This window comes from Amphiura filiformis, chromosome 3 (assembly GCF_039555335.1).
Source record: "Amphiura filiformis chromosome 3, Afil_fr2py, whole genome shotgun sequence".
NCBI lineage: Eukaryota > Metazoa > Echinodermata > Ophiuroidea > Amphilepidida > Amphiuridae > Amphiura > Amphiura filiformis.
The window spans coordinates 55,927,097-55,951,879 of record NC_092630.1 but is presented as its reverse complement, the minus strand read 5'-3'; the positions used below and the strand labels follow the sequence as shown (position 1 = coordinate 55,951,879).

General features: G+C 35.3%; 1 protein-coding gene across 4 annotated transcripts in view; it reads right to left on the bottom strand.

Moving 5' to 3' along the window:
• LOC140148784 (uncharacterized) overlaps nucleotides 1–24,783 on the bottom strand; it is a 190,671-nt gene that overhangs the window by 3,140 nt on the left and 162,748 nt on the right. For all 4 annotated transcript variants that reach the window (XM_072170852.1, XM_072170854.1, XM_072170855.1 and 1 more), the window contains 5 exons: nucleotides 16,981–17,053; nucleotides 8,638–9,015; nucleotides 7,588–7,763; nucleotides 4,863–5,069; nucleotides 594–1,011 (listed from right to left, as the gene is read on the bottom strand). In XM_072170852.1, the coding sequence (XP_072026953.1) occupies nucleotides 594–1,011; nucleotides 4,863–5,069; nucleotides 7,588–7,763; nucleotides 8,638–9,015; nucleotides 16,981–17,053 (1,252 nt within the window). The remainder of the gene's footprint in view (nucleotides 1–593; nucleotides 1,012–4,862; nucleotides 5,070–7,587; nucleotides 7,764–8,637; nucleotides 9,016–16,980; nucleotides 17,054–24,783) is intronic.

Sequence of the window (24,783 nt, the reverse complement as noted above, 5' to 3'; positions counted from 1 at the left end):
TTTGGTCAGTTTTGCAACAAGCATACTAATGTGCTCAAAACTGCAAATGATAAATGTGAAAGCAATCTGATGAAGGTATATTCTGTGCGTGAGTAACGAGGAAGTGAATCCAACCATGCCAACGCACTCATGATTGGTTAGTATTGTATTCATTATCCAAGGTTGTGCGTTCATGTTGTAGTTTGAAATAAGTGATATACAATCGCAGTTGGATCGAGCACAGCTGTTGAAAGCTGTGTTCATGCAGTTGAAATTCCTGCTATAGGAACAATGACTTCCGGTTCACTTCCGGATTTATGATCAGACTTTCGCCAACTACAAATGTCATTTCGTGATTGGTGTGCACCTTGGTAAGCTTACCACACAAGATAGCATGGAAATATCAGCATTTTTTAAACATCTTGGTTGAAAAAGAAATGGTTGTGGTAGGCGACTATTCAAGGATATCTAGGTAAGCTATGACGATCAAATTGAAATATGCTTTTTGATCAATTTCATGGAGCAGTTAGAACAAAATATTTTGACCAGGAAATCTCTGCTCATCCCTTTAAAATTAATTAATTTGCAAATTAACAAATAAAACAAAGTGATACCTCGCTTCTGCTTTGAAGAACCCGGCTTCCGCTTCTCATCTATAGGCAAACCAGCTGTTTTCATGACATCCGTCCCAGGCACATATGGTGGAGGCCCCTCTTTCTTCTCAAACTTCTTTCTGAACTGCCCCTCACACGTAGCATCTTCCTCAGTAAGGAAAGTCAGTTTCTTTGTTTTGTCCTTAAGCTTCTCCATAGGAACATCTGGCAGGGGCTCGCAGCTTTCTGAATCACTGCCACCCTCATCATTAATAACATCTGTTGCAGGGGGTGCTTGTAACCTTCGTTGTTTCTTCCATTTTTCTTTAAGTTCTGGAGGAGTTGATGGTAGCTCTTCAGGGGCATGTTGAGGCCACGGTGAGGGGACTTCCTTGAGCCATTTCTTGTATTCCGGTTCTTCTTCTTCTTCCTCATCCTCCTAAAGACACACAAATAAAGGCAAACAAGATGGATCAAATCACCTGTTTTATATTATGTTTTATATTGACTGAGGGCCTGCTTGGAAAGCAGTGCTAGTCACTGAAGTTGTTGCCCTCAACAAAGAAAGAATAAACTAAACTAAACCTGCAGAGTAAATCTATATGAATGTGCTTCTTTTATTCGACAGAATCTGCCTTTGGAATTAACATAAAAACACACAATTTACATCTTGAACTTTGATTTCAGAGTCTTACCAAATTCAGTCACCTATGTTTGATTGATCATAAAGTTCATTTCTGAAATGAAGATTGATGATCCATTGGCTATCTAAGTCTATCTGTGGTGTAGTTTACTTTGTGTTGGATGAAATGATAAGTTTCTAACCAGATGGTCTTATAATATCACCTCATTGTTTTTGTAGATCGTTACAGCAAAGTAAATATTTGAAAAGCACAGATACATGATGATTGGACACATACTTAATTAAAGTCCTACTTTATCAGACATAATTTATTAACGCTCTTATTTAATTCGATATATTACTGGATGAAGTGTTGCAACTAAGAAAAAATGGACCAAAAGTGGCTCAGCATGTTGAGATATTAGACCAGAATAATTGGAGTTACAAACAAATAAAAATATGTCTTTTAAAGTGTACAATTTATTTATTCAAATATGATGTACATCTTTATAATGCAAGAAAATTCATGTTTTATATTTCAATGTATTTTATATTTTATGATTGGATTGGAATATATAAATAAGAAATAGTGACTTCCAATTCTTCTGTGTGTCAATAATTTTCATAAACTAGCAAAATTTGTCCAATTTGACATCCTTGGTCTACATGTAGGCTGTGAGATGATAGATTTGCTGTGTATGGGCCATACAACCTTTTACGTTCCAAAAAGGACATTGACCTTTTGAAGAAGCATGACGTACACAAGAGGGCAGTATTCAACCCGAGTAAAACCTCAGGCTGGTTTAGACGTTGCCCACTTCATGCAACACCATCCTATTGTGTCCGTCCGACATACCGCTAAAAGGCTAATGGGAATTTTCTAAAGATAACAATTTTCTACAGCTACACAATAGAGCCATCAAACCTCCATATCCAAACGAGAGCACGTACAGCATTCTTCTAAATTCCTTTTTTTAAACATGCTGTACATTATTGGGTATAAGAGCACAAGCTATACCTAATTGGAGTATTTCCCCTTAAGGAGACACAATTCAAACATCCAGTCACATCTTAATTCATAGCTTTTTTTTCTGAACCACACTGTAAACACATTCCTGTATACAAGATCATAGTGTTTTTTTCTTTAAGATGAGCTCCAGAAAAACCTGCAGTCAGTATCATGTAACTAAAGTGCCTCTACTACAAATGATTAGTGCTAACACAAGCACCAATTACCCTCATCCAACAGTAACAGGAATAAGTGCTTAACTAGTTGAAAAAGCAATGAGGCCTCCTATGTCTGTGCCAGATCTACACGATAACTTAAGTAAACCACAGTCTATTTGTTTCATTATTATTGTTTGCGTTAACATTTGTGTGTAAACCTCTAGCATTGTATTTGTTATTTCTACATTTTGTAGCCAGTTGACATTGTGGACTAGAATTGAGTAGTTTAATAAATAAAACAAATGCAACACTATTATTTTACAGCATCAAGTAGCTATGAAAATATTATAACCAAACTCTGCCATATTTCTGTTGTAGTAAATTTACGTCTATTTTATTGGCCAAACTCCTAGAAAACTGTTTTCATATTGTTTTAAAAACTCGCTGATTTAAAGGCAGGCAATTTGAGTCATGTTGTTTGATGGCTATCAAGGTTTGAAATAATAAATCACAATTTTGCATAGAAATCCATCTCCATTGACTCCACAAATTTTCAATATTTTCACTTTCTAAAGTGACTTTCGGTCGCTTATAAATGGTTGATAAATCTGGAAAATATCTTAAACCATTTTCTTTTCTGAAAAATATTTTCGAAATATGAAGAAAACGGAAAGGTTAATCCCTGTTTTTGAGCTCACATCCCCTGCTGGATTTGCACCAAAATTCCTTACGCCCAGGCATAAAGATTTGTCTATCGTGACATGAAATGGGCTGTTCCCTTTAAAATCCACATTCTCCCAGTGGAAGATTTTGGAAATATATTCCACAGGGGGGGTATAATTTCAAATGGAAATAGCACATCAACCAATTCTATTTGAAACTCACCCTCCCTCTGTGGAAGAATCTTTCTCAAAGGGTGTATGGAATTAAAATGGAGCTGCCTAATGTGTTCATACTCCCCTGTGGGATATATTTCTAAAATCTTCCACAGGGGTAGTGTGGATTTTAAATGGAACAGCCCAATGCAGTGTCTAACTTATTCATTGTAAGGTTCGTTACTACACGTTTTGGGAATGGTGTAGTTTGGGATTGTTAGATCTATAAATGTCCCTTTAAGAAATGTTTTTACGACTTAAAGATTATAAAAGATTAAACCAGATTACTAATGCCGGCTTTTGTCTTCTTGTGCACGCTTTATTCGGCTGTGAAAACAAATCACACAAATCTCAATAGTACTACAGAAATTTACGATGCTTGTGTTTGACATGCATCTGTTATTTCACCCATACCTAATGTAGAGCTCAATTGTATTACACAGTAGATATGTTGTGTCTTTTAGTTTGCTGATGCATATAACTACTAACAACATTAGGCCATGCAAGTCATATCAATTCTGTGCTTCCCATCACATTTTCTCATAGAAGAATGAAGAAGGAGGCGGCCTATATGCTTCACCCTAGCAGGGGGTAAGACAATGCGAGACACAAATTAATATATGCGAGGATCGGAAATAAACAAAATTATGCTGCTGAGACACAATGAGAGAGTTATCATGGGGACTTGAGATGACATGAGGTAGTGCAGTGGTTAGACTCTGGACCGGTAATCCAGCGATCGGGGCTCAATCCCCGCTGAGTCATGATTTTTTTCTCTCGCATAATTTCATGTCAGTTTGCTTGAGCCCAAACACATTATTTAACTAGAATTACGCGGTTCGTAATTAAGGTGGCTCCCACAACAAAGGTTGGCAAATTTAAAGAATACTATCACAAGACCAAGTTTGATATAATATTGGATGGCTGAGCATGATACCATAACATATCGGATGAGTCATAAAAATATCGGACGAGATATTTGTATGACAAACCGATGTTATGGTATCATGCTAAATAAGCTCATCAATATTATCATTATTAGGTTTTCTTAACTCCTAATAACCCTGAAAACATAATAATGAAGTTGATCGGTGATTGCATTTAAGCTGCAGAGTGGATTAATGACAATGTAGGCCAAATATGCAATATTCCAAATATGAACTCATTAATATTCATAAATATGCAAATAACATGACACAAAAGTATACAGCACATGAGGCCACCATATACTATCACCATACCAAGTTTGAAGTTAATCTGTGATTGCGTTACATATATGTGGGGCCAAAAAATAAGAGGTAACTTTTCAGCCAAAATGCAGAATTAAACATAGTCTTTTATACCCCAAATTGAACAAAAAAAGGGAAATTTGGCTCCAGCAGGTTAAGTATGTGAAGCTAAATCCAAATTGTGTTCAGCGTAAAAAAAGTGCACTAACCCAGGCTTTTTACCACAAAAACAGACTTTTTAATTTTAATTTCAAAAAAATAATGAATGGGTGCGACTTTCAAACACAGGCAGGCAACAAGAAACTCAGAATTAACTTTGCTTGGCTTTAATACTAAACATTGTGTGGTTAATTTTTTTTTTTGATAATGAAAGTTATAAAAAAATAACTTCACATACCTGATCCACTAACCATGATGGCCAGTACCTCTTAGGGCCCTCTATGCCTTCTGAGTCACTGAAGTCTGGAATAGGGTTATTGAACATCAGAATAGCCGTCTTGTCCTCATTCGTCTGAGCTGATCTATACATTAGGGCCATGTGATGGCGCAATTCTTTCATCTTTTCCCGGTAACTTTTGTCTTGAATTCTCTCGTTTTCAGGAATCTGAAAAGGTATCAAGGACAAATTATTAGTTTATTCAGATCAGTTAAAATAAGAAATACAAATAAGAAATACAAATGAGGAATTCAAATGCCACACAGTTTGATCCAATAGACCAAAGCCTGCCATTTTACTGGCCCATCAGGTAAATTTACTATTTTTGAAATTCCCACATACCTATGGTTGGAAGGTTAAGAGCTTTTATAATATCTACTGTATTTACTCTATTAAATGCCCCCATCTAGTTTTTAAAGAAAGAGTGACCACAATGCAGACATTTCAATGCCATATCATGTAAGCATTTTAATGATGCATCGTAAATAAGCTTAAAACTAGCATGTCATGATAAATTGCATGAACGAATCCTATTCTAACTTGCATTTCCATCCAATCCATCGCAACATTATAAGAATGTTCATATGTACATAAATAAAGTGCGTTCTTGCAAAAAATGCAATTACAGATCTAATTTTATAGCATTTTCCGATAATATGTTGCCATATAGGCACCACCAATCCCACCATGTGTTTTTCAAACTGGAAGTCGTATTTCGTGAGGTTTTTCATTGAAAATTCACTTCTAATAAATGGCCCCCTTTTCAAAAATGAATGTGCTTTGCTCCTTTATTTTACCTGTATCTCAATTTTTTATTGACAACTCCAGTCTGATTGGGTAAAATTGTGATATAAAATTGGATCGAATGAGCCCATATTTATTGGTTGAGATATGAGGTTTTTTAAAGGACAAGACATAGTCAAGCCCAATATTTTTAAACTCCTAGCAAGACCAATAAATATTAGGCGTAAAGCATGCGATTTTATCATTATTATATTTTGGATCCAATATTTTCACACACTTGAATTCATCAAAACATAATAATGTCAGCAATGGTGCTAGAAGCCATATCATTTTTATGAGGAGTGTTGCAGGCACTGCCTCTGTTCCTCTTCACTGAGAATGAAGTGACAACATTTATCCCATGAGCCTTTGAATCTGCAACTCTAACCATGCTTGTAAAAAACAAATCACACTAGTTTCAAATATGATTACTAAAATGAGCAATTCTAATGTGCTTTTTAAATTATGAAAAACTAGAGTGAAATATTGCTTGTGTAAAAGTAGGTGAATATTGTGATTATATTCATATCGTTTGAATACTGTTTATCACACAACTTTCAAATATGTACAATTCTAACATTTTTGAAATTATGTAAACTTGTACACTGGGGAGAAATATTGTTTGCGCGTAAGAATATGTGAATATTGTGAGTGTATTCATATTATTTTTCAATGCTGTTTATCTGGAATATTTCATGGTCAATCATTTTTCCCGGGCTTTGCTTGTTTTCACATCAAGTAATTTTATATTAAATTTATCATGTATGGTTTAAAATCACACCATTTAAGCTTAGCACATTTACCCATTGATTCTACATTAGTAATCAAACTTATGGATAAACAAAACTGCATAAATCACACAAACAAATTCCCTTTAAGAATCATCTTGAATTTTGTTCAACTTCTTACAAAAGCTCCCTTGGGACACTCCCACATATTTCATGCATGTTTTATTATCCATTGATCTTTTAAAGGCTAATTTTTTCCTCCACAATACTTTAATCTTTTATGATGCATTAGATTAACTATTTTTTATTTTTTATCTTTAGAATGTAAACATATCTGCTTTTGCTGGAATAGTGGATGACTTACGATATATTTAAGAAGATGAGAAGAGTTCAGATACATTTGTCTTGATTTGAGATATGTGGTGTGATCAAGCCAAATCAGTCTGAAGTCGGACATGAAAAGTCAATTTTCAGTTTCTTATAGGATTGTAAACAGCATTTACAAAGCTACATTTTGCAGAAACCCCCATTGGATGTGGACAACCAGTTCTAAGACATGAGCAGTTAAAGAGTTTCCAAAACAATAGGAAACAAAAGGAAATATTTCCACTGTTCAGCTATATCTCAAAATCAATATTTCTGACTTCCGACTGATTTTGCTTGATCATATCACATATAAGCAAATATAACTCAAATATAAAGAACATCATAGTTTCAAAAATATAAATTGTTTTTTATAAATAGGGTACCAATTTAGCTAGCATTACAGGCCAGATGTTGGTGGTCTTACTGCTAAAAGTTGGTAGGTGACATTTCTTTTGTTCAAGTATCAACATTGTCTAATACAGGATTTACAGCCAGAAGCATTCAAGTTGAAAAATTGAATAAAATTAACAAGAAAAGAAACTAAAAAGTTACTTAGTCTGACTGAGACTAAATAAATGAGCATTCATCTTTTGCATTGATCTACTCATCTTGCTTCCAAAATGTCATGCACAAAAAGTGCATTTTGGTTTTGATGCTTTTCTAGCAATGCACCATAAGACTTTGAAAAGGGTATGTGGTAATTAAAGAATGCGTATGAACAAAGTTTGTTAGCGCACACAATAAACGCTTAGACGTAGAACCTCATTTTGAAATGACTGTGCGAAGGGTCAATAGAAGTAAAAACATACCCCTTCTTCACTGTAGAAGCTTCTTGCAGCCACTGTCTTATTATTGGTCAAACACTCTCTTACGAATGCACCGTATGCGTCCGTTAACTCCTGCGGTATGAGGGAATCTGCACGCTTCAACTTCACACTCGATTTGTCCCGTAAGGTTGACCATATCGTGTCTGCTCCTGCTCGCCCTGCATTGACAAGATATGATAAAAAATATGTAAATTATGAAAAACAATTATGAAAACAAATATATACGATAGGACATTAATGCAAATGTATGAAAAACAAGTTGAAGCAAGAACTCTTGAATGGTAATTTTTTAAGCATACATAAAGCCATATAAACAAACTTTAATTATAGGTTAATAAATGCATGCCCACTGAGATGTTGATGCATCAAATGCATGAGCACTGCAGGGGAGTGCATTGGGTGAATCAACATTCAACACAAGTGCATTATTGTGTCCAATTTGAGCAATTAAAGGAATCTGCATTCATACACAACAAAGAAATTCTGCCATTTCCGCTATTTTAGTAATTTAACCAATATCAATGAACCCACCTTCAAGAAAAATGAATCGTAGTACGCCAAAACTGTGGGGGAGTGCAATTACCAATATGCACTTTGCATATTTTTCTAACAACTTACTGACTGGCTATGTGGTTCTAAGGGCCCATACCTATTTACCAGTGTGAAGCCTTCCCCAGTCAAACTGCAGCTTACTGCAGCCACAATGCTGAAGCTCCCACTGAATGAAGGATTCCCCTAAGAGTATATGAACATTGAATAGTACAAGGTTGCATGCTAAACAATTGAGTGTTTGTGCTAATCAACTGCTGGAGACGTAACATATGAAACCCATGCTATCAGTAATACTCGATCATTTTATTGGAATCAGCAACCAGTCATCACAGATTCGACTTTCATGCTCAGAGTTTCCTTGATACTAAACCTGGTTTAAACAGTAGCCATTATGTAGTAGGCTCTTTTGTGTGTGACGTCGCTTTCAATTTTCGCATCTCAGGGAGTTGATAAGCACAACCTTCCGAACGAATTACTCACCTCCCTGTCTTCTAATAGATGGTGGAATTTTCATCTTTTCCATCTTTTTTGCCTCGATTCTTGGATACAAGAAATAGTCTGCATCTTTCTTGCCAAACATCTGATACAAACGGTCTTTATGCGGTGCTGGACCATCCTCCTCTTGAGGAGGCACAGGTGAATCTTCATCCTCACCATCTTCGTCAATGGTTGCAGAAAGCGCCCTCTGTTGTTCATATTCATCTCCTCGACTTTGAATTACACTAAGAGCCCGAGGGTCGGATATCATCGATGAAGTGGTGGGGGTTTCTTCCATTTCCATGGTGTTTTTAGCAGCAATTTCATCAGCCTGAGCTTCCTCGTTACTTTCCTTTGCAAGATTTTCTTTCTTGTCTCGTACTGTAATAAAAAGTTGAAACAAATTGATAAAAATGATAAATTGTGACTTTTGATATAAGCCAAAAAAAGAACTGAAAGAGTAGTAATAAGCTATTCCAGATGAAATCCATACACCCCTGTCATGGAAGACATGACCTAATCTTTCACACAGGGAGTGTGAATTTCAAATAGGGTTACCTGAACGGATGACTCCATTTGAAATCTACACCCCCTGTATGGGAGATTATTCAGATTAAGGTCAAGTCTTCCACAGGGGAGGATGGATTTCAACAGGAATAGCCAAATATTTCATTACAGCGCAAACATCGCCTTAAATTTTAAAAACTGAGCCATTAAAAATGTGACATACAATTGGTTAATAAAATCTGTGAAAGAATGAAATTCAGTATTGACTTTTTCAAAGCTTGCAGTTTAGTGTTTCACTGTGACAGTTTGAAATATTCAGAAAGGCAAACTTTTAAAGAGCCACAGGAAAAGTGCAAAAGGGGCACTTGCATACCTGCCGGTATACCTGGTACAAAAACAGTTGTTTAATGCATTCACTGTGAATTTCACAGCATTTCATTGCTGTGTACTCCAATTGCAATCACATAAAGGTCTTCTTTTTTTTCACCCTTGAGTACGTGACATCGGTGATAAAATTGTCCCGTAACAAGTTACAACCCTAGCCCAAGTACACATGCATACAAAATTACAACTGTTATCATATTTGATCTAATATTAAGCATGGGGGATGGGATGAAGCAAAAAAAATAAATAAATAAATAAAATTACAGGTTGGTGCATTTTTCAACTTACACCACAATTTTGCGAAACCATTTGCACATTTTGGGAGTTTTTTTAATTTTTGTGCTTTTTGAAGCTCATTTCATTACCATGAATTTAAAAGCCCACAAAAACATTTTGACCCACAGGCTTTAATGTGTTGAAACCCCAAATAAAAGAAACTGTGAACCTTTATAAGAACAGTTAAAAATCACAAAAAATTATTAGCAGGCCCATATGCAGAAATTTTTGGGGGGATGCGGATTTCAATTTGGAAAAAGTGGACATTTTTTCCAGAGAGGGGCCTATTTTGTGAAAAGTGGATCTTGCCAAAATTTGAACCTTTTTGACCAAAAAAGCATTTAAAAAAACTGATTTTATTTGCTAAGTGCTTGCATGCTCGCGAATTGGGATTTTTGAGACTTTTTTGAAACTTAAGGGCAGGGGGGGTGTAGCTGCACTCCCACACTCCTTGCGTACAGCCCTGATTAATTATAGGCCTACCACTATAATATCCGATTCTACAGTATTTTGCACATTTCTATATGAATTGTGAAAATTACATGCAAATGACATATCGCTCATTCTACAAAATCCGGTGCCAATCCACTAAAAAAATTGAAAAAATAAAAGTTGTTCAAAAAGACCTGCTTTTTGTGTTTTTAAAAGTAAATGTATCACTACTTTCAGATGTAAAAATTGCCAACACCACTTGCATATTTTTTCTTTCAGGAAGTCATGATGTTTTTAACACTAAAACTCAATGTAATGTGAGCTACGTTACCGACTATAAAATGGGCTGGTTTTACTCAATCCAAGGTCATAAAAAGCAAATTAAAGATCACTTGAGTGAAATGTAAAACAGATTTCACCATTTCATAGAAGTTTTGAAGATGCTTAAATGAGTGTGTAACGTAGCTCACAGTAACGTAGTTCACTGGCTGTTATTGTTTTTAATGTGATTCGCGAACGTTAGAACGTTATGTCGGTTAATTCTAATATAAATGGGGTTCGACCACTGGTAGCTTTCACATATTATTAGGAAGTACATGTAATACAAGTGCATACTATAGAATCCTGGTAACGTAGCTCACCTATCTTAACATGGTCGGTCGAAATTTCAATGTTTACAACATTTCTATGCCAAAAATGCTACAGCATCACGATTTTTAATGTGATTTTTAAAAACCTATGAGTGTTTCCATTCAAAAACCGCAAATTACATTGATACCTCTGTTTTACTTCTTTCCAATGACGTGTGTTAAAAAGGAGTAACGTAGCTCACAGCGTTTTGGTGGAAAGTGCAATTTATTTTAGAATTACACAAAGACATTTTAATCACTAAAAAATAATGTTGATAAACAATATGATGGTGCGTTATCTAATTAAAAAACAACAAATATGTAAAGAAATCGCATTTATTCAAAGAAAATATTCAGGGTTAGATGTGGCACTTGAGCTATGGAAACGCATTTTTAGCGATTTTTGAGCCTTTGCAAGGGTTAATCAGGCTGAAGAAAGCATTTAAAGTATGGAAAACTATATATGTCCGTGTAGATCTCGTTGAGTTCTACCAGAAAAACAACATATTTGATGCCCTAAATGCTCGACAAAGTTTTTGTGGACCAAAGAATGGAAAAAAGGCTATTGGCACCGGATTTTGTAGAATGAGCGATATCACAATATTCTCCCCAGAACTCGCCGACTTTTAATGTTTTCAAAAAATACCTACGAGAAAACACTTCAAAAGAGTATGCAATATGCCCCAAGAGAAGAACATGAATGCATTTAAACATTGATCTGCAATTAATTATAACAGTTTCTATAATGGTAACAAACAATGATTTTCCCCTTGTGTAAAATTTTAGAGAAACATTACCCAGCTTTCTTTCCATTTGATATGCAACATTTTGACGATTGCTTACATAATTTAAGACTACAACTGCCTAGAGGTATCATAACATATCCACGATTTTACTGCCTTCTTTTTTTTAAATTTGATGTTTTTATTAAAAAACTGTTCCAAAATGATCACCCATGTTCTTGAGAGATGCATACACACTACACACAAAACCCTGGGAATTGCTGGCGCTGATGTTTCAGTTCTCTTTGCTTTCAAAACAACTTTAACAGAAAGTGACATGGCACACTGTTAAAATTTAAGACTAAATTCAAGCTATATTTATTCACGTCGTACATACAAAGCAAACACATAAGAAAAACAAGATAGCATAGACGGAAATGTTTATTCAGAGTGTTGACTGTCGAATCAAACATACAAAAACAATGATAGAATTTGTGTAATTTAAAGTCACTGCATTGAGTTGTATTAGACCACACAATCCTGTACACAACATTGGTACATCATTTAGTCTCCGAGTATGCATATTATCATGAGTCGACAATTTTTCAAATGTACCAAGGGCTACCAAAACATAGGTATATAGATCCAATGTATAACATTTGAGCACTGCACATCCAACCATAGACCCTGGAAGAATGCCATTCAATGTGCACTCACTCAAATTCAGCTATTTTATTTACAATCCAGTCCACACTCCCCCTGTGGAAGATGTTAGAAATATCTTTTGCAGTGGGAGTATGAATTTCAAATGGAATGAACACATTTAGGCAGCTCCATTCGAATTTCATGAACCCTCTGAGAAAGATTCAACCTGAATCTTCCACAGAGGGAGGATGAGTTTCAAATAGAGTTGGTTAATGTACTAATTCCATTTGAAATTCATACTCCCCATTTGGAAGATAATCCCAAAATATTCTACAGAGGGAGTGTGAACTTTATATGGATTAGCACAATCTATTAATTTACATGAAAATCTTCCTTCATGTTGCAATCACTCCATTAATTACCCATAAAAATCAAGCATACGATAAAAGGTTCCCGATAAAATTTTCTGTATACAGTAAATCACAACTTGGCCAAATGATGAAGTAAGTATTTGCAATTAATCATCATTGCATTTCATAATGGCCCGTTTGCCATTTGTATGATTAGTTAATGTCGATTATTGTCAATCATGCATGGGCTATTAATAGTGTTGTGCGTGATTATAACATGAACAATTTAAGCTTGGAAGATGCTCCAAGTGTAATCATATTGCAGGTTGCTATTTTGAAATTAAACACCTCGCATGCAACATAAGCACTATAAAGCATGGCAAGATATGGGCTGAATTTCCGTTCTGAGAAGGTGTACACAGTTTATAATGTGTTGCACACATCTTATAAGTCAAGACGCTCTTCTCTTCTCCTCTCTCCTCCTCTCTTCTCTTCCTCTCCTCTCCCCTCTGCTCCCCCTCCCCTCCTCTCCTCCCCCATCACCTCCCTTCCTCTCCTCTCTTGTCTTCTCTTCTTCTCTTAACATTCATGAACAAGAGTTTTTAGGCTAGTACCGTTCAGATTTATAACTTTTTTACAAAAATCAGTGCAAATGTCAGTTTGCAAGATAATTGACATTGCTACAGGAAGTTCAAAAACAGAAAATCAACCTAAAAACACTCTCGAAAGCATTACCTCCAGAACCTAGCTGCTACGTACGGTACATTAAAAGCCAGGCAAAATACAAGTGATTGGCCTAAAATGATCTCAAATTATTTCTAAATTCCACAGGAGGATTCTCATGGTTTTGTTTGTTACCAATTCTTGTTCCAGTGGTCCTAAACGTGGGCTCTGAAACTGGCCATATAGCTGGACCCTTTTGTCACTGCAAATCTGTGAAAATATAACCCTAACACAGGAGTAACAGGCACCAATTTTTTGACCAATTCACATGTTGTAGCCTTTCATTAACACAAGCTTTGGCCTCACCATGAAGGATGAGTCTAGGGCTGGTCTGAACCAAGCACTCCCTGTGAGGGGAGGCAGCACTTGAATGTCACCCTGTATAGTAAACCTAACACCAGTAAGCTAAAACAAGAAATACCCTGCATTATAATGATAACACTTCTTGCAGGGCTTTCACCAATTTTACCAGGGTTTACTGTTATCCCAGGGTCCAGATATACACAGCAGAAACTTGGTGCCAACTCATCTATCAACCTCTTGAAACATTCTTTCCTTAAGGTCTATTCAGGCATGCAAGTTGCAACTTGATGCCAAATTTTAATATCATTTCTGAAATGTTAGCAAACATTTTTCATACTTTTATTTATAGTGTTGAAATCTAAGAAAATAACATACACATTGAAATGTAAAAATAATAAAATAAATGTCAGTGATGCATTCTGGTATACCAAACTAGAAAAGATTGTCAACACTCAGAAGACAATATACTGTACTGGGGATTGGTTATTCAAACAGTAGCTATAGCTGCACATCCATATGGAAATCTAGCATTCAGAATTGATATCAAACTTAATGTGGATTCAAAACAACACCATTGAGAGACGATATCTTAGTCATCACATAATGCCCTGTGTCAAACATTTTGTATAAAAAGATGTTTATGTTCAAAATTTGTCAACATCAAAACTGTATTTAGATTCTGTGATACTTTGTACCCTCTTCAGGAAAAATTACCAGTGGCGTAGCGTCATAGGGGCACGGGCATGTGCCCCATCCCCCATCAATCGGAAAATTTAGCAAATCCTATCTAGGAAAATTGCCGATAAACGGCTTGTGCCCCCAAATCACCCCCGGTGCGCCCCTATTCATGATTGGTGCCCCCCCCAATATAATGGCTCACGCTACGCCACTGAGGATTACCAACTTGAATATCACCCTATATAGTAAAGTTTGCATAATGATAACATATTTTATTTTGCAGGTCTTTCACCAATTTTACCAGGGTTTACCGTTATCCCAGGGTCCAGATATACACAGCAGAAACTTGGTGCCAACTCATCTATCAACCTCTTGAAACATTCTTTCCTTAAGGTCTGTTCAGGCATGCAAGTTGCAACTTGATGCTAAATTTTAATATCATTTATGAAATGTTAGCAAACAGTTTTTATACTTTTATTTATAGCGTTGAAATCTAAGAAAATAACAAACACATTGAAATGTAAAAGAATATTATGTGGTGCATTCTGGTATGCCAAAGTAAAAAAGATTGTCAACACTCAGAAGACAAGATGCCGTACTGGGGATTGGTTATTCAAACAGCAGATATAGCTTCACATCCATATGGAAATCTAGCATTCTAGCATTCAAACTCCTGCATGATTTGGGACGACAACACTGCCCCATATGTGACAGACGTACATAGATGGATAGTATCTGAAAAGCGGTATAAGTAATATGCCAAGGGTAAACACTTTAAAGGAAAATGCGCTTCACTTGTTCAGCGTATTTGATTGTTCATTGTCTGTCTGCATTATCAAACCATCATGCAATGCAGCCTCTAGAGGTCTCAAGGAACTCCCATTCATTTACCTGTGTGGATACAATACACACACTATGCCCATCCATGTGGATTCAAAGCAATAAGAAGACCGGTGAGCGGAGATATCTTAGTCATCAAATAATGCCCTGTGCCAAATATTTTAACAGGACTGTCAAGTTTCAGAAATGCATTAAGTTTAAGTACCATAACTTCATTATTGTTCATGCACAACATGCAAAAGCAAACATTTTTGGAAAGGAAAAGCAAAGGAATCTAAATACAAATTTGGTGTAAAACATACATTTTGAAGAAAACCACACACAAAAAAACTTGCTTTTTGGCCTTATGTTTTTGAGACAGTATAAAAAGATGTTCATGTTTAAAGTATTATTTGTCTTTGTGTGATTTTTAATATAAGACTCAATTATAGGGACAGTTTTTCTTCTTTATTTGTTTGATATCAGCCTTATTTTTTAATTTTTTTTAGTCCAAATAAAGCAAGGAATGACTTTTTTAAAATTTCCCTAAATTAAACAAACCTACAAAAACCACACTTTGGACATGCATTTTTTTTTTCAAAACTATGTCCCAAACAAGTTTCTCCAAAATGGTTGCTTCTAACGTGTTTATATTCAAATTACTTGACTTCCTTCCTTTTCACAAATGTATACTATTGTTGTGTGTGTGAGAATAATGAAATTAATGACACTCTTATATATTGTATTTCTGAGAATTGCCAGCTCCCTTATCAAACTGTAAGAAATGACTCGAGTGATTTTGGGAAAACACAATTGCTTGCCTTTGTTCTCCAATTAGGTTTTCAGAGAATGATATAATTCCATGTGAAACACAGTTCACTTACAGGAAAGGAAAGGGAATCATTCATTCATTGAAAAAATGCAAATGGTGCGTCAAAATTTGCAAATGACCAAAGCTGACCTACTTTGTTTGCTTCTAAAGTATAAAACGGTTGAAAAGAGATCAACATCGAGATATAAGAATGCAGCCACATTGTGCAGTTACAAAAGTTATGAATATGTTAATGTATGTTCTCTTGTGTAAACCATCTCATGCACTGTATTGGAAGATGAACTTGCTACATCAGCATCCAACCCTTTACTTCACTTGGAACCTTATTCGCTGTAGAAGTGATGATGTAAGAGGATTAACTACCATAGCAATAGATGAATACAATTTTGAATATATCGCCATGCGCTACAATGTTCATGCAGTACATGCATTGAACATAGATAATTCTATAAAATACTCATATCCTGCTGTTCACTCGCACCTATAAGATAAGTATCTATTAAAAGAGCGGTATTGTACATTCAATCTATGATTGCAGACATACACAGGTGATGAGTGCAACCTGCTGGTAGTGCAGGGCGATATATTCAAAAATATTCATCTATTGCTGTGGTAGTTAATTCTGTTACATCATTCTACAGCGAATAACTGATACATTTGGGGTTTTAGGCAGGATTAAAAAACCCATCCACAGACCCGATGGCTATTATGACCTGGAATTTAAACTGCCAGGGAGAGCGCCACCACACAGCAAATTACGACCAACAAATTTTCGCAATAAACACAAGGGTGACTGTTCATCATGACGCAACCATGATAAAGCTGATAATGCATCTGAAATTGCCTTCTTATAAACATTTAGGTTCTATGTGGTTGATTTTACAACCAAACTTTTTAAAGAAAAGTCTACTATAAATTTATCTCATCAGAATTTTTATCAGACAGGTTTAGGCATTTTTCAGACTCGCCAAGTTAGCGATTACCCATTCAAAATACATGTGGATGGGTCAATGGCTAATATAAGCCCTTGGATACATTGTACATACCTAACTCCTCTTTACAATGTTGCACTAATGCTGCTTCTCTCTCCAGCTTAGCTGCTTTCTGCTGTTCTCTTGCCTGCATGGACAAAATAAAGCAATAGAAAGGCAAGTTATTAGATGTTACTATGAATAGTAAAGCAATCTTTATAGTCAAAGTCATGATATTGACAACTTAGTGAGTTAACTTTAGGTCATAATGTTCAAGGTGGTGAAAATGAACAGTTTATTAAAGTTGCACTGACTGTCTAGCTTAAGAGCTATTATAGCTCTTGAGCTAGACAGTGCTATAATAGCTTCATACATTTAAACATCTGGAGATGGTGTCTAATGGCTTTAAGTCCTGTTATAATTTTTTGAACATCATTCCTGATCATCATTACTACATAAGTAAATTCTTTCATTTTCCGCTAGTGTTAATACAAGGATAAGTGGTTCGAGCTCAAGGGTCTTTTAATTTTAAGGATATGCAATGAGCTCAGCTAGTGAAACGTGTATAGTGATGTAAAACTGTCAAGTTGCAAATAATTTTTCAATTTTTAGATATTGTGATTTATTAATTCATTATCAATGAATGTTGAAGTATGTCACTGATATAAAACAATCATTCAAAACAGAGATAGCACAATCATAACAAGCGATAGTGCCCGATGTATGAAATTCAAGCCATTTTTATTACCTCTGCGATGCACTTAACTTATTAACTTGTTCTGACTTAACTTAATAAAAAAATTCAAATGTGTTCAACTTGGATGTGATACAGCATTGCTGTATGCTTCTGATTGGCTAATCAAGATCATGTGATTTTGAGATTGAGATTGATGAGAGCACAATTAAATTACCCTGTGCAATACTGTGAAGGAATAAAGCATCAAGGAACCTAAGATGCATAACAAAGCAATAGCGGAATTCAGAAATTCACTGGTACAAAATTATCCGATATCCATTTTTCAATATTGGATTAGTATAGTAATTTGAAAACACTCAAGCATATAAATCCAATGAATTGTTCTATCATTACTAAAAACCACAGCAAATGTGAGCTTGTCTCTTTTAAGAAAAGCCACCTAATTTCTGTAAGGGGATGAAAAAAAACTGACTTTTGTATTTTGAGGATTTTATTTTTAGCTGTATGAAATCAAACAAACCATTTTTTGGCTGAAGTAATTAATTTTGCTTGCTATTGTTTAAATAATTTTAAGGATCATTTGTGATGCGGTCGGAACTCGACAATCCTAATTTTGAGATATGAGCCAAATAATGTGTGTAGGGGTGGGAAAATCAAAGTTTTTTGCAAAAATAGAAGAGAAAAACATTCTTCTTTCACATGAAATTATTTTTTGATGAAATTCCAAAAGGAAAATATTAAAAAAGTGACCTTAACCTCAATAATTGTCAAAAATTATGAAATTATTCCAAAAGAAGCTTGGATTTAATGTTTTGTTATGCCATATCTTAAACCATATATAAGATATCGTTGCCAAGTTGACTATGTATTTGAGGTTTGCTAAAAATGACTCAATAAACTTTAAGATTGATCTTCTGTTTCTTTCTTTTTAAAAAACCAGTGTTCAAATTGTTGTAACTTTGTCAGCAAAGGTCGTATTGACATGGGGCATTCACTAATGTTGAGCTTTGAATATGCTGAAAATAAAAATGTAAGAATCCCAAAATTGACCTAGGCCTACTTCAGACTGATTTTCAGATGTGATCGCATCACCATTTAGCCTCTTCCAGAAAAAAATAAATTACAAATCCCAACAAGTCGCAAGTCTGTCCACCCATACATAGAACAGGGTGGTTTTTGTTGTTGCTTAAAATAATTTTTATTATAATTGGAAGAATATTTTTTGTAGTTGCTTAAAATAATTTGTATTATAATTGGAGGAATATAAAAGCATAACCTCCACAGTTAGGCAAAGTTGTGTTTTGTTACTCTGAATTCGATGCACAATATCTCTGATCATATCGCATTAAAAGCTAGCATACCATCTTATTAATATTTGATTCAAAATGGATTGTCGATCTACAAATCACGTCTCTTTAATGTTTTAGGCCTTTGCCCCGACACAGCGAGCTTACATATTAATGTACAGTTACAAAGCATGCACTCCGACATGAAAAAGTAATTACCCCTGTAAGATAAGCCTCACCAGAATTATCAACAAACATTTATGGTTAAATTTCTGTTCAAAGTTTAATTTCACCTTGCCAAAATGCATGTAAACTGATAGCATGAATGATGAACTGTGTATTGTGTGTTAGCTGCAATATGAAAAACTAATCAGCCTGCGGCATAGAACTATACCTTAATATTTGTGTTAGCTGCCAGGAGGTTATACGGTACAATTTCTTTCTAGTTTATTAATGTAATTCTACAGAATATATGTATACATATCACATCAGAAGGAACCCCTGTGTATGCTGTGTTTGGCTTAAAGTAAGGGGAAACTCAATTGCATAAATGCAAATGTTTTGATTGCATATCTTATTCCTTTAAAAAATGCATGCAATTTTAGGTTACACCTTACTATTTTCATTATTCAACAACATTTTGATAGCATCTTAAACATCTCAAAGTGCTGCTGTTTCCGATCCCTTAACCTCTCAACAAATGCAACCTTGGTGTAAAGCATGTCATACCTACAATATATACTCGTGAATATCTATACAGGAATATTAAAAACAGAGTGTCAGAGGTTATTACCATTGATGACATTTTGTAACATGTCTTACAAAAAGTTTGCAACCCCCATATTTGTATTTTCTTCACTAAACATCCTAATTAAATAACCCTTTATGTCAGCTGAACGCAGGACCTTCTCCTATGTTGCGCCTCGCACCTGGAATATACTGCTAATTGGTATCATGGAATCACAATCAGTGGGTGCTTTCAAGAAGGTCCTGAAGTTACATTTGCATTTAGGTGGAGGCGCCATATTTAAAGTAGCCTTGATCAAGGCTTCCTCCTTACTTTTTCTCTATTCATGCTCTTCATACATGTAGGACCCATGGTCAAAGTATCATATATACTGGACTCCCTCAAGATTTTTAGTCAGGTCAGAATTTTTGGCTACATGAGCTAGGGAGGAAGTATGATAAGAAAGTCCACTATCTAGCAATTCAAATGTATAAAGTTATAATGGTAAATAATTATTTTGAAAAAATAACTTTTGGAAAGAAATAGAAATTTTTGGAAGATGTGGCAAAGCTTCCATGAATTTTACCTTCACTAACTATGGATGCCAAAGGACTTGAAGCAAGTCTAAATTTAAAGTTAGCTTTGGACATTGAATTATTTAATGTATATAAATCAAAACTTTTGCATCATGATCATTCTTTTCTTCTATGCTATAAGAATCATGTGATAAACATGGGGTGCATATACAAACCGGGCATTACAGCCTATGATCGTTACAAAACCCCAGATCAAAACACCACCACTATATGGACTGCTCAGTGCCAGAAGTGAGAAAGTACAATAGCTGCCATATGTACAATATATTCTGTAAATTGCCTAATGTTCACAGGGCAGCTATTGAAATTACCCACTTCTGGCACTGAGTAGTCGATATCAGACATGATTCTTACAGGTGATTCAATCATCAATCTGACATGTAGCTAATACCTCCAACATGGCTGCCATTTGAAGTGTTACAACCGGTTGGTTTATTACATGGGATCTATACTCGGATTTGCAACATGCATGGAAGACTAATTAACAAAATCAATATCAATACCTCTTCGATAAGTACACCTCCAATTCCATGTTCACAACTGTGTGATGAACATCAATCTATAAAACCTTGACCATGGCAGAACATTGGGCTATTCCATCTAAAATCCAAACTCCCCCTGTGGAAGATTTTGAAAATGAATTTCAAATGGAATAATTAGCAGCTGCATTTGAAACTCACCCTCCCTCTGTGGAAGATTCAGGTTGAATCTTTCTTAGAGGGTGTATGAAATTCAAATTTAATGGAGCTGCATAATATGTTCATTCCATTAGAAATTCATACTCCCCTTGTGGAAGATATTTCCAAAATCTATCTTCAACAGGGGTAGTGTGGATTTTAAAAGGAATAGCCCTTAGCTCAAGCAGTCCTGCTGCATGTAGGATTATGAGTTTTCTTACATGTTAGGATCAATATCCGAGAGGCACAGGCGCCTCAGAAGTAGAACCTTGAGACGATTAACTATCCAATTTTGCACAATTGATTTTTCAAAGTACAAAAACGCTAAAAAAATATTTTCATGTAATTTTACCTCGCATCCCTGATTTTACTAATTTCACATTTTCTGGCCAAGTCTAGACACTGCATTGACTACTGTCTCACACACTACATCTTTATAATTCTTTGAAAAATAAAACGTGGAAAGGGCTCCGACTCCAACTCAATATCTTACTGCAGCCAGAAAATGGGGTCCATTTTTTGCTATTTTTCCAATAAAAAGATCCAAAAGTGGGAGAAAATTTGACTATTTGACCAAAGGTCCATTTTTCTCCACTTTTTACAAAAAAAGTCTCTTCAAATGCAATTTTCATTTGAAAAAGTCCACTTTTTGAATGTCTACTTTCCTTGTGAAATCGATTTGTATAATTTCATATCTATTTTAGTTATTAATAGGCTAGCATTTAAATCAGAACATGCCAACCTCATAAAGAACATGGTCCTTACGGATTTTTTTATGGGGGGTGGGGGGGAACATAGAAACAACATTGTTCTGTTCTTCTCTCAATATAGAGGCCCTGCATGCTTTTATCGATTGGCTGCAAACAGAGGATTTGAACCGGTGTCCTTCACCGTAATCATGGCGCAGTGTAGTCCATTCAATCAAATGTTGTCATCAACCTATTTGATCGTAGTGCATTTGTCATGTGTCTGAGATGAACTGTTGCGGTAGATTGCAATCATGCTTTGTTGAATGCATTTGAGAAGTCCGCAATATTTATGGGATGATACGTCATAATATGCACAACCACTATTTATTTGCGCCGGCGTATCCTTTTGAGCAGGCAGAAGTATTGGGTGGATTCCGTTCGATATGGGCTTGGTTTTGAATATACAAGCCAACACCATTTTGTTTTTCACTATGCCCGTTTGTTGTGTAAATGTGTGATGTTTTCTCCAGTTCTTTTTTCACAATGCTCGCTTGTTGTGTAAATGTGTAAATGTTTACTCCAGTGGTGTTTTAAATTATTTTTTGCGATTTTCTCCATTTTATTTACTTCTTTGTAAGTGAACAAAAATTTAATCCGCAAAATAAGTCGTTAAAAACAAAATGCGCGCTTATTTTTGTTTTGTTTTTTTGCCTAAATGGAACCAGTTTTAATGCTAGTTTTGGTGTTGAAATAGCAGCGTCGCTTTTGAACATTTTTTAATAACAAACTGAATCTATAAAGTTAACAAAAATTGGAAGCTTAAATGAAAATTCAGTCCTTTATTAATACAGGGATGATTGTCAAGCAGGGTAGAAAGCGCCGTGTAAAAATGTTTGATTTTTACGTGCTTTTCAATGTTAGAAGTTATTTTGTGGTCTACGCCCTGAAATCAAACTCATCTTCCACATCCAACCTTGAAAATTTACAAACATGCTTCAGAGAAAAATGCCAAGAGCTCATCTTTATTTGACAAACCTTGGTAATTCAAATATTTGGACATAGATCATAGGGGAATAAAGCAATACATGGTTGCAATGCTTCCTATAAATAAATATTCTCCCCAAGGATTAGCCTTGAGAAGATAGCTTCACTTCCCACAATGCATTTCTTCCACTTCAATTTTCTGTATTAATTTGCCGTAGTTGCTATCTAGTGCAACATTACATGGATCGAAAGTGACAAAAAGGGCTGCAATTCGCCTATTGCACGGTTCCGCCATGTGCAGGGAGCGCCTTGAACTGGCAATAGACATGAAAGGAAGTATTACGTAACTTTACTTTACATGACTGGTTCAATTCCCATCCATGCATGTTGCCAGATTGAGGCTCTCAACACATATGGCGGAATCGTGCAACGGTGAAATAACAGAGCACATCCAGATCTTACAAAATATGTTTATTTCTTGATTATCAACCCATGTTTAGCCAGATTTTTCTCAATATGAAAATAAAGGGAACCTGTACACAATAATAGTGATGTCATTTGATGAAGTAAGGTGATGCGCCATTTTGCTAAGGATTCTGGGAAGGGTAAGATACCTTCTCTGGGATAAGCTAATTCTACCACATATACTTCACTGAGAATTTTGTTCCATGACTGCTCTGATATTCTCAAAATCTGTGTAGCATATAAAATAAGCTTATGGGTTAATGTAAATTGTATACTCAAAAAGCAATATCAGAAATGGATTTATTTTTATATCATCAATAGTTTTATTTTTTATTTAATGGCTCGACCATAAACCATCAAGCCATAAAAATTATTTTTCATATGCATAAACATCAATTTTGATCAAATGTTTAGTTAATGGCAATTCGTTAGGCTATTCAAATTTTCTTTAGCTATAAATCAATGGGTTTTGTTAAAAAATTGAAAAGCATAAAAGCATATATATTAATTTTGGTGAAAGATTTTATTTAGGTGATTTTAAAGCAATTGAAATTTTCTTCAGGTGTGAGTTTGTAACAAAACATTTTAAAGGTTCTAAACCCGATCAACAGCCTCATCCCCCCTTTTTTCTTCATCAAAATTGAGATTTTAGTATCAAAAGAAATCCGATATGTTTCATTTATCGCACTGAAATTCAACACCTGGGATATTTTTCGTTTAAATTGTGTGAAAAAAAAAGAGTGATTTGTGGTAACAACACCAAAAGTGTATCACTGTATGTACTATCCTATGGGGCATTGCTATACACAGTGGAGGGGGGGCAAAAGGGGGGCAGAGCCTCCGACTGGGGAGGCATTTGCGAGAAAACAAGCTATGATAAAAATTCCAAGTGTCCCTAGGGGTCAACTTTATACAAGAGGGTTGAAATTTCAAAATTACTCAGATTTTGTCAAAAAGGATCACTCTTAAGATATCGCAAAATCCCCTATATTTCATGGGGAAAATTTGGGGACACACTTAGGGATTGGAATCCTTGAAACAAGCTCACATGGTTTTTGCTCGAGAACCACACTGCTTATGCAAAAATCCCTAGCTCAGTGTGGATGTGCCCACTGAAATATTACCCTTTAATTACACACAGATTGTATTCAGAGTTATTAACATCATATAATTATTTCATCCATAACATCATCCTCCCACCATTACTTCATCAATGAGTGACTGACAGTTAAATAGTCGCTAGGGATTTGTGACATTCATGCTGCATGTATATCATCTATTTAGGGAGCTTTTAAAGTCAGCCTCTAACAACATCCATCTTTGTCAATGTCTGATGTGCATACATGCATGGTGGTGGTGGGGTGTGTGTAAAGTGTGTAAACTCACAGATTGGCCGATTCAGACCACTACTAACTTCTCCTCTGCAATCAATTGAATGCTGTTATGATCATCTTTAATATGAAAGGAAACTTTAATGTGACTAATGAGTTTAGCTCAACGTGGGTCAAATTTACTTTATTTCATTTTTTAAATGTTATTTTACAAATTAATTTTTTATCATTTCTTACACTCAGTATTCAGTAGACAGCTTCTTCAATACTGATATCAGCAGTAGATAGCTTCTTCATCAGTACTCATGTCAGCAGTAGATAGCTTCATCAATACTGATATCAGCCATATGTAGCTTCTTCATCAGTACTGATATCAGCAGTAGATAGCTTCTTCATCAGTACTGATATCAATATATAGATTCTTCA